This window comes from Gracilinanus agilis, chromosome 6 (genome assembly GCF_016433145.1).
Source record: "Gracilinanus agilis isolate LMUSP501 chromosome 6, AgileGrace, whole genome shotgun sequence".
Taxonomy (NCBI): domain Eukaryota; kingdom Metazoa; phylum Chordata; class Mammalia; order Didelphimorphia; family Didelphidae; genus Gracilinanus; species Gracilinanus agilis.
Window position 1 is genome coordinate 256,860,663 of NC_058135.1, and position 11,653 is coordinate 256,872,315.

The following is an 11,653-nucleotide window of genomic DNA, read 5'->3' on the forward strand; positions in this document are numbered from 1 at the left end:
TGGTCTCAGGTCCTTGAAACTACCATTTGCAATACTACTACTAGTTTCAAATAATTAATATAGGCCATAAGAAAGTTTATGCCATTTCACCTCTTCTGCCTTAACCTAAGTTACTGAAAAAAAAAATGTAAAAGAAAAATATTTACTCTATACAGTAAGACATATAATTGAGTCTTTCACAACACATAGAGTAAGATTACACTTTGTGCCTCATTTTTTATGTAACATCTCGGTGCCACATCTGACACTTTTCAAGATCAATTTTGTTTTCTTGTCCATTTTTTAAATAATCCATACACTTTCCATAAATTCATGTCACCTTAGGCAAAGTATTCTTTCTTTTACACACTTCTACTAACTACTCTAGCAAGATTCATTCACTACCCCAGCTTCAGGGTTCCCTAACCAAAATCTCTAGTCCTGATGACTTTATGTATATTATAACATACTAGAATATTACACGTGCACACCAAACTCAAAATTCCCAAAACTAAGTTCATCCTTTCTTTTCTGACTTTACTAATAACTAAAGCTACATCTGACTCATATCTCATTTAATCCATTAGATTGGGCAAACTACATTAATCCAAGTCCTGTTTGACTTGAATCTTGAGTCTATTTCCAAAACACCTTCTGCATAGTTGCTCTCTTCTCTTCCCAATACCATCTGCCTACCATGTTTTGATAGCCTTTTATTAAAGAACTCTTTCCACTTTTAATAGGTATCAATTCAACAAATATTTTATAAATAAATGCAAAGCACCGAAAATACAAAAATAAAATGGAAGAAACCCTGACCTCAAGGTACTTAAGTTTTCCTCAAGAGAATTTTTGTCCCTTTAAATTCTTTAATACCCTAGACCTGAATGTCCTATATAGGTAGACTTGGTCTTGTAAATCTTCAATGCCCTTTTTTTTTTTTTTAAATATTTTTAAACCCTTAACTTCTGTATATTATTAGTTCCTTGGTGGAAGAGTGGTAAGGGTAGGCAATGGGGGTCAAGTGACTTGCCCAAGGTCACACAGCTGGGAAGTGTCTGAAGCCAGATTTGATTTCAATGCCTTTTTGGTCTATCCTCTTATGCATTTCCTCTCCATACATTCTATGCTACAGGACAATCAAAGTTTGCCGGCGAAAATCATAAATTGTGCTCTTACCACCTTGACTTTGCTCAGGTTGTTTGCTATAACACTATCCCCCTCCCCCTCTATCTTTTCAGGCCAGCTGAGTTCTTGCCTAAACATCAAAGAAATTAAAATATTCTTTGATAAGAAAAATTTGTCTGTCTTATATGAGCCCAAGTTGTAATCTCCTCAACTCCCAAAGGAGTTCTAATCCTACATAACTAAACTGCCTGTGAGCTAGATGCCTTTTCCTCAAAAAGCTTATTTTCTATATTTCTCTTCAAACCTACTCCCCCTTCACCAAACTTGACTATTTGCATTAAGAATACCTCAACCTTTCAGAATTTCAGGTATGCAATCCCAGTTATTTTCTCTCTCCCTCAAACATAACCCCCAATCCAAATAACTGCCAAGTTTTGTCAATTCTACCTTCATAATATATTTTGAAATGGTTTCCTTCTTTCTGTATACACACAAACCACCACTAAACTTTCCTGGGCTATTGCAAAAGCATTAGTCTCCCTGACTCTAGTCTTCCCTCTCTAATGCAGCTAACAAAACCATCTACCTAAATGCAAACATCTGATCCTATCATTCAACTAAAGAAACTTCACTGGTTCTATGTTGCCTCTAGGATAAAATATACATTCTTTAACTTGATATTTAAAGCAATTCAGAATCTATATCCAGACTATTTTTTCAAGCTTACTATATATTATTCCACTTTTTGCTCCAATTAAACCAGTCTACTTACTATGTCTTTACAGAGCACTCCATCTCCCCACTATAACTAATAAACATAGTATACCCCTGTCTGGAATGTCTGCTCACTTCATTTCTGGCTTTTAAAACTCCCTTCTTTCCTTCTGAGTCATTTTCTGTGGAAATCTTTCGGGATCTCATGGGCTCTAAGGATACATACATATGGCTAGCTAAGTAAAATAGGAAGAGGAAAGAGAAAGGAAGAGAGGAAAAGAAGGAAGAGAACCAGTATTTATTAAGGGTGCCCTACACTGTGCTAATGTTTATCTCATTTACGCCTTAAAACAACACTCAAGAGGCAGGTGCGATATTACTTCTTCCACTTTACACTTGAAGAAATAAGCAGACAGTTGTGGGATCTTATTGGATGCAGAATTTGAACACAGTTCTGACTCTAGATTCAATCTATGGTGCCATTGCTTAGACCGGGCAATGACACATACTAAGCACTTAAAATAAAAGGCTGAAATGACAATATTAAGGACCACTAAATTGTTGCATTGGTTTGGCATTAGTACACTATTAACTTGAAAATGAGCAAATAAAACAACGTTTAAGGTAATTCCATTAAATTTTCATTTTAAAAACCAACACTTAAAAAAATCTGGTTTCAAATTGTTTTATAGGGTACTACTTAATCAAGTATATAGCAGGTCTGAAACCAGATTTCTTAAAATTAAGTACTTAAGTATACTTAAGGGTCTCTGGGATAAGACAAAGGCAGTCTTTCTTTTAAACCCTTACTTTCTATCTCAGAATCAATACTGTGTATCAATTCCAAAACATTAGACCAGTAAGGGCTAAGCAACGAGGGTTAAGTGACTTGCCCAGGGTCACACACCTACAAAGTATTTGCCTCTACCGCCATATTAGGACCCAGGAACTCCCGTCTCTAGGCTTGGCTCTCTATCTACTAAGCCACCTAGCTTGCCCGGTCCTTTTTTTTTTTTTAAATTTAAACTCTTACATTCCATATTGGAATCAATACTATGTATTGGTTCCAACACAGAAAAGCGGTAAGGACTAGGCAATGGGGGTTAAGTGACTTGCCCAGGGTCACACAGCTAGGAAGTGTCTGACGCCATATTCGGACGCTAGACCTCCCGTCTCTAGGCCAGGCTCTCAATCTATCCACGGAGCTACCTAGGCTACTCCCAAACTGTCTATTCTTGCTACACAATGTGTTCAACTTCCCAAAAGATAGAGAGAGCATTACAGGCAAACTATCTTTGAAACTCCATTTTGAATCCAGAAAACGATTTTACTAACACCAGGAAGAGAATTCCGCTTCCTGCCTCTTCCTTCGAATTAAAGCACGCCTAAGCCGAGTTTTCGGGCGATCTTGTCAGACCACCATCTCTCGGCTCCGTCGTGTTTTCATTCGAAAGCTCAAAACCGCGGGCCGGAAGCGCTTTAACTTGTTAAAGAGCCGGGGGCTCGCGAGCACCACTGCGGCCCCCCAGCTGACCCGGCTTTATGCTGTCATGTCGCCAGGCTCGGGCCAACAAGTCCTGGAGGGGGAGGGGTAGAACGGGATGGTGGAACAGGGGAGGTTCCTGTCCGAATAGATCCCCTCCGACACCTCCGACAGCTACGTTACCACCTCGGGCTACGAGATTCACTGCGTGCTCCCACGAGTCCCCGAAGGGGGATCCCGGATAATGAGAAGCTGCTTTAGGAGTCGCGCTCTAACCAGGTTCCGCCCCCTCCGGACACACGCGTGACTCGGCAGGGGGTCGGGGCGCGACCCCCTCCTCATCTTTATTCGCCTTGGAGTTCCCCTAGCCACATCCGCAGCGCCTCCCATCCCATCCCAACCCCACCCCCGTCCCGCTCCTTCCCGACCCGGCCGGGCCCCGGCTGAGGGACGGTAGCCATGAGGCCCCACCGGCCTCCCCTCCTCACCTGCTCGGCGGCTCCGTCGCCAGACATCGCGCCGGGCGTCTGGCGAAAGCTTACGAGCTGGCCCGCAGTACGGGGCTGGAAAGAAAAAAGAAAAAGGAAACTCGAAGTCACCTCCGAAAAAAAAGGCGGGCGAGGTGCCTATCCCTGGCGGGCGGCTCCGGACCGTCCGCCAGCACCCGCCGCCGCTGCCGCCACCACCCACTCTGAGAGGAGTCAAAATGGCGGCGCCCCGACCCTGTCAGGGGCCAGAAGGGAGAACATCCGGGGCACCGAGGGCTGCCGTGACGCCCTCAGCGCCCTCGCGCGGCGCCTAGACAACACAAGCGCCTGACGAGGGGGCGATGCAGCGAGGTGGAGTCCGCTTCGTTCGTCTCTGACGTCACCGCGCTCGGCGACCTCGCTCCGCCCTTCCGGCGGCGAGGAAACCGGAAGCAAGAGGCGGGGCAGCTCCGTTGGAGGTGGAGGACTAGCTCCTGCTAGACCATAGAGACTTAACGAGGGAGTGCCAGCCTAACCCTCCCATTTTACGGAGGAGGAAACTGACGCCGAAACCCGCTTTGTTTGTTCAAAACAAAACAAAACAAAAAACAATGGGTTTCAGAACGATGAATCCGTATCCTTGCCTCGTCCTAAGATTTAATCTTTATGAATATGTTCTCTGTCACTTTTAAGTCCAGACATAAATCGAATCCAGATTTAGGGCGTTTGTCGCTTCCTGACTGGTAAAGGCTCTTTCTGAACCCCTAACAATCGACTCTAGACCGGTCCAACATTCCCTATTAAAGGTACCTGTCCAGGGTCCCAAAGGTACCCTAAGACGTGAATTCCAGGCTCCCGACTGCTTTCTGCTGCCACTAGGTCCTTGTTACCAATGGCCATCTACCCCCCACCCCCAAGTTCAAAGTCATCTATGGCTTTTACCACCCGGTCCCCCAAATGCTGCATCTGAGACTTTTTTTGCAGATGGAGAATGCCCCACCCCCTTATATTTAAATGGTGAATTACAGAATATTGGAGTTGGGTGAGATCTCAGAAGACCTAAATTGAACTGCTGCCTGTGCTATTTATTGATTAGCTCTATGATAGTAATCAAATCACTTAACTTCTCACCTAGGGATTTAACCTGAATGATTGAGCCCTTTCTTCTCCAAAGGGTTGTGACCAATATCCCCCCCCCCCCAGTCTCTCTCTCCCTCTCCTTCTTTCCCTGTCTCTGTCTCTTTCTCTCTCTCCTCTCTCCCTCTCCCCCCTTCCCTTTCTGTCTTCCTCTCCCTCCCTCCTTTCCTCCCTCTGTCTCTCTCTCTCTCTCTCCCATCCTTCTCCCTCTCTCTTATAAACCTGCAATGGGGGTTAAGTGACTTGCCACATAAGTGATTTCCTATCTCTAGGCCTGGCTATCTACTGAACCTTCTCACTGCCCTCATAACACACTTTTAATAAATATTTTATCTATCTGTACCTCTCCACAGGACCTAGGAGTAATAAGATTTCAGGAAGGTTTTACTAAAAGTAAAATTGTTTTAAAAAACAGTAAAAATAAAATTAGTAAAGAAAGAAAGAATATTCAAGCCTCTTGAAAGTCAGGAAAATTGAGTTCCTCTTTCTGGAGAGTTTTAAGTAGCTTTCTACTCTAAGGGTTCCGTTTCTCTTGGAATATATAGGCACTAGAAACAAAAAAAAAAGAAATAGTCTTATTCTCAAGGACTATCTACAAGGGAAGACAGTATATACATGTAAGCAAGATAATAGAGAAGATACAAAATCCTGGGGTGGGGAAAAGGATTCAAAAAAGCCTTAGATGAAGTAGTTCAGTGGTGAATCTGAGAAAGATCTGGATAGTCAGGAAGACCTGAGATCAAATCTGATCTCTCACCCTTCATAGTCATGTGACCATGGGCAAATCATTTAATCTCCTCATCTATAAAATGGGAATAATAATACTACTGACCTCCCCGGGTTGTTGTAAGGAGAACATGAGATGATATCTATAAAACATTTTGCAAAACTTAAAAGTGATTTATAAATGCTAGGTATGATTATTACTATTATATGAATGTGACACCTGTCCTGAGCTTTCAAGGAAAATAAGGAATCTGGTAATTCAGAGATGAGAAGTTTGTGAAAGGGAAGAGAGTTACAGAATGATGGCTGGTCAGATAAATCAATGCACAAGGTAATGATCCTATGAGGGAAAAAGAAAATGTAAAAAGATCCTATGGACCTTTGTATAAAAAAGTTACCCTGCTTCTGGAACTTTGAAGTTTACTTTTATACAAATATACTTAGCTAAATTGTTTGGAAGGAAGAAGAAAGCCCAGTCAAAGCTGACAGTAGTCATTGAATCTAATTACACCCAATCAAAGACTGAAAGGGTAGGCAAATGCTACTGATAGTTTTGTTATCCAATTATAGGTTATTAACTATGTGGGATGTTTAAAATTATGTGGGTTTAGACTTCAAGAAGTATGTAAGCACAAATTATTCTGCTTCTCTCGCTGCTATTTTAAGGAGCAATATGCATCCCAGCCTACACACTACATTATCTTAGGGGAAGGAAGAGTCTCTGCTCAGGTAAGGAGAAAGGTCAGGTAGAAGGACAGAATGAATCACAAAAGAATATATTTTGTCCCCAGGCCCCTACTTTCCATCCCATTTCCCTAAAATCTAGCATTCTCCTCTCTTTTTTAGTTCAATAAATTCAGTAAGCATTTATTAAATGTAAAAGAGAAAACCAAAACCCAGTCCCTACAGTGAGGTATTGTACATTGCCTGGGTTTTACTTCTAGTTTTATCTCTTGGTATCCTCTTCAGGAGCCCCATACTTCAGAGAAAATACTTTATTTACTCTCCCCAGGTACAGCTAGCTTTTCTTTTTTTTTTCCCCCCCAATGTTTTGATTGTGTTTTTTTTTTTAGAAAAAAATTTTTCTATGGTTACATGATTCATGTTCTTACTCTCACTCCCCCCCCCTACTCCCCAACAGCTGACATGCATTTCCACTGGTTTCTTCATGTGTCATCAATCAAGACCTATTTCCATATTATTAATAGTTGTGCTAGGGTGGTTGTTTAGAGTTTACCTCCCAAATCATGTCCGCATCAACCCATGTGTTCAAGCAGTTGTTTTTCTTCTGTGTTTCCTCTCCTGTAGTTCTTCCTCTGAATGTGGGTAGTGTTCTTTTCCATAAGTCCCTCAGAATTGTCCTGGGTCATTGCATTGCTGCTAGTACAGAAATCCATTATATTCTATTTTATCACAGTGTATTGGTCTCTGTGTACAATGTTCTTCTGGCTCTGCTCCTTTCACTCTGCATCACTTCCTAGAACTTGTTCCAGTTCACATGGAATTCCTCCAGTTTATTATTCCTTTGAGCACAATAGTATTCCATCACCAGCATATACCACAATTTGTTCAGCCATTCCCTAATTGAAGGGCATCTCCTCGTTTTTCAGTTTTTTGCCACCACAAAAAGCGCAGCTATAAATATTTTTGTACTAGTCTTTTTCCCTTTGATCTCTTTGGGGTACAAACCGAGCAATGGTATGGCTGGATCAAAGGGTAGGCAGTCTTTTAGTGCTCTTTGGGCATAGTTCCAAATTGCCATCCAGAATGGTTGGATCAGTTCACAACTCCACCAGCAATGCATTAATGTCCCAATTTTGCCACATCCCCTCCAACATTCATTACTCTCCCCTTCTTTCATTTTAGCCAATCTGCTAGGTGTGAGGTGATACCTCAGAGTTGTTTTGATTTGCATTTCTCTAATTATTAGAGATTTAGAATACTTTCTCATGCGCTTATTGATAGTTTTGATTTCTTTATCTGAAAATTGCCTATTTGTGTCCCTTGCCCATTTATTGATTGGGAAATGGCTTGATTTTTTGTACATTTGATTTGTATAAAATCAATTTTATATTTGAGTAATTAGACCTTTGTCTATTTGTATATTTGAGGAATTAGACCTTTGTCAGAGTTTTTTGTTATAAAGATTTTTTTCCCAGTTTGTTCTTTCCCTTCTGATTGTGGTTGCATTGTTTTTGTTTTTCAAAACCTTTTTAATTTAATATAATCAAAATTATTTATTTTACATTTTGCAATTTTTTCTAACTCTTGCTTGGTTTTAAAATCTTTCCTTTCCCATAGATATGACAAGTATAATTTACTTACAGTTTCCTTCTTTATATTCAAGTCATTCGCCCATTCTGAATTTATTTTGGTGTAAGGTGTGAGATGTTGATCTAAACCTAATCTCTCCCATATTGTTTTCCAATTTTCCCAGCAGTTTTTGTCAAATAGTGGATTTTTGTCCCCAAAATTGGGTTCTTTGGGTTTATCATAGACTGTATTACTTAACATCACTTACCCCAAGTCTATTCCACTGATCCTCCCTTCTGTCTCTTAGCCAGTACCATATCGTTTTGATGACTACTGCTTTCTAGTATAGTTTAATATCTGGTATTCCTAGGCCACCTTCCTTCACGTTTTTTCCATTATTTCCCTTGACATTCTTGATCTTTTGTTCTTCCAAATGAACTTTGTTATAGTTTTTTCTAATCCAGTAAAAAAGTTTCTTGGTAGTTTGATAGGTATGGCACTAAATAAGTAAATTAATTTGGGTAGAATGGTCATTTTTATTATGTTAGCTCGTCCTACCCATGAGCAATCAATGTTTTTCCAATTGTTTAGATCTAGTTTTAATTGTTTGGAAAGTGTTTTGTAGTTGTGTTTGTATAATTCCTGCGTTTGTTTTGGTAGATAGATTCCTAAGTATTTTATATTGTCTAGGGTGATTTTAAATGGTGTTTCTGTTTCTAACTCTTGCTGTTGTGATGTGTTGGAAATATATAGGAATGCTGATTTATGTACATTTATTTTGTATCCTGCAACTTTGCTAAAGTTGTTGATTATTTCTACTAGCTTTTTAGGTGATTCTCTAGTATTTTTTAAGTAGACCAACATATCATCTGCAAAGAATGATAGCTTAGCTTCTTCATTGTCTATTTTAATACCTTCAATTTCTTTTTCTTCTCTAATTGCTACTGCTAGTGTTTCTAGTACAATGTTAAATAATAGAGGTGATGATGGGCATCCTTGTTTCACTTCTGATCTATTTGGGAAGGCTTCTAATTTATCCCCATTGCATATGAGCTTGTTGATGGTTTTAAATATATACTGTTTATTATTTTTAGGAAAGGTTCTTCTATTCCTATACTTTCTAGTGTTTTTAATAGGAATTGATGTTGTATTTTGTCAAAGGCTTTTCCAGCATCTATTGAGATAATCATGTGATTTTTGTTTGTTAGCTTGTTGATATGGTCAATTATGTGAATTGTTTTCCTAATGTTGAACCATCCTTACATTCCTGTTATAAATCCCACCTGATCATGATGGATAACCCTCATGATCACTTCCTGGAGTCTTTTTGCTAGTATTCTATTTAAGATTTTTGCATCTATGTGCATTAGGGAGATTGGTCTGTAGTTTTCCTTCTCTGTTTTTTGTCTGCCTGGCTTTGGAATCAGTACCATATTTGTGTCATAAAAGGAATTTGGCAGGACTCTTGCTTATTATGTCAAATAATTTGTATAGTATTGGGATTGGTTGTTCTTTGAAGGTTTGATAGGATTCACTTGTGAATTCATCAGGCCCTGGTGATTTTTTCTTAGGGGCTTCTTTGATGGCTTGTTCAATTTCTTTTTTCTGATATTGGATTATTTAAGTATTCTATTTCTTCTGCTGTTAATCTAAGCAATTTTTATTTTTGTAACTATTCATCCATCTTACCTAGATTGCTATATTTATTGCCATATAATTGAGCAAAATAGTTTTTAATGATTGCCTTAATTTCCTCTTCATTACAGGTGAGGTCTCCCTTTTCATCTTTGATACTGTTAATTTGTTTTTCTTCTTTCCTTTTTTTTATTAGATATATCAGTACTTTGTTTATTTTATCTATTTTTTCAAAATACCAGCCTCTAGTCTTATTTATTAATTCAATAGTTCTTTTACTTTCCATTTTATTAATTTCTCTTTTAATTTTTAGTATTTAGTTTTCATCTGGGGATTTTTAATTTGTTCGTTTTCTAGTTTTTTAAGTTGCATGCCCAATTCATTAACCTCTGCCTTCCCTAATTTGTTAATATATGCACTCAGTGATATAAAATTCCACCTTAGAACTGCTTTGGCTGCATCCAATAGATTTTGGTAAGAAGTCTCATCATTGTCATTGTCTTCAATAAAATTATTAATTGTTTCTATGATTTGTTCTTTCACTAACTTATTTTGGAGAATCATGTTATTTAATTTCCAATTAGTTTTTTTGTTGTTTGCCTCCCCATGTATCCTTGCTAATAACTATTTTTATTGCATTATGATCTGATAAGGTTGCATTTATTATTTCTGCTTTTTTGCATTTGTTTGCCATGTTTCTATGCCTTAGAACATGGTCAGTCTTTGTGAATGTTTCATGTGCTGCTGAAAAGAAGATATATTTCTTTTTGTCCCTATTTATTTTTCTCCATATATCTATTAACTCTAATTTTTCTAGGATTTCATTCACCTCTCTTATCTCTTTCTTATTTATTTTTTGGTATGATTTATCTAGATCTGATAGGGGAAGGTTGAGGTCACCCACTAGTATAGTTTTGTTATCTATTTTGTCCTTGAGCTCTACTAGCTTCTCCTTTAGAAATCTGGATGCTATACTGTTTGGTACATACATGTTGAGGACTGATATTTCTTTATTGTTTATACTGCCTTTTATTAAGATGTAATTACCTTCCCTATCTCTTTTAACCAGGTCTATTTTTACTTTGGCTCTGTCAGAAATCATGATTGCAACTCCTGCCTCCTTTTTCTCAGTTGATGCCCAATAGATTTTGCTCCAGCCTTTTATTTTTACTCTATGTATGTCTGTCTGTCTCATGTGTATTTCTTGTAGACAACATATGGTAGGATTTTGGTTTATCATCCACTCTACTATTTGCTTCTGTTTTATGGGCGAGTTCATCCCATTCACATTCAGAGTTATAATTATCAACTGTGTATTCCCAGACATTTTGATTCTCTCTCCTTGTCCTGCCCTTTCTTCTTTCATTATTTCCTCCTATATCAGTGTTTGTTTTTAATCATTTCCCCTAATCCACTCCCTTATTGTACTTCCCTTTCTCCCCTCTCCCTTATTATTCCCCTCTTATTCTTCTTTAGTTTCTTTTTAAGGTACCTCCCCATCCCTCCCTAGTGTTGCTTCCCTCCCTACCAGTCCTTTTGTTACCCTTCTACTTCTCTATAGGGCACAAATCAGTTCTCTGCCCCAATGGATCTGATTGTTCTTCCCTCTTTAAGTTAATTTCAATACACAAGTATTAAGTATTTCCTCTCTCCTACCTCTTTAACCCTTCCAGTGTATTGATCTTCTCCCCTGTTTGTCCCATGCGCTTCTTTATGGAATATAAATTTACTCCATTTTGTCTGTTTTCCCATTTTTCTTAACTTAATCTCCTTTTTTTTCCTCTCTAGTTTTGTATGTATTTATACATATACATATACATATATATACGTATATACTTATACATATATATATATACATATACACATATACATATGTGTGTGTGTATATCTTAACATTTCATCCTATACAGTTTGTCACTGTTCGCTCTAAGTAAACTTCTAGTTACCCTGTTGATAATAACAATTTTAATATTTACCGATATCTTCTTTTCTTCTAGGGATTCAAATCAATTGAACTTATTGGGTCCCTTAAAGAAAAGTTCCCCAGCCCCCTCATGCTCTCTCTCTCTCTCTCTTTTTTAACCCTTACCTTCTGTCTTGGAGTCAATACTGGGTATTGGCTCCAAGGCAG

General features: G+C 38.6%; 1 protein-coding gene across 1 annotated transcript in view; it reads right to left on the bottom strand.

The window, feature by feature from the left end:
- Positions 1 to 4,006, bottom strand: part of CSTF3 (cleavage stimulation factor subunit 3) — a 79,557-nt gene extending 75,551 nt beyond the window's left edge. Inside the window, exon 1 of the mRNA XM_044681564.1 lies at positions 3,793 to 4,006. Within this exon, the coding sequence (XP_044537499.1) occupies positions 3,793 to 3,819 (27 nt within the window). The 5' untranslated portion in view covers positions 3,820 to 4,006. The remainder of the gene's footprint in view (positions 1 to 3,792) is intronic.
- Between the last annotated feature and the right edge of the window lie 7,647 nt (positions 4,007 to 11,653).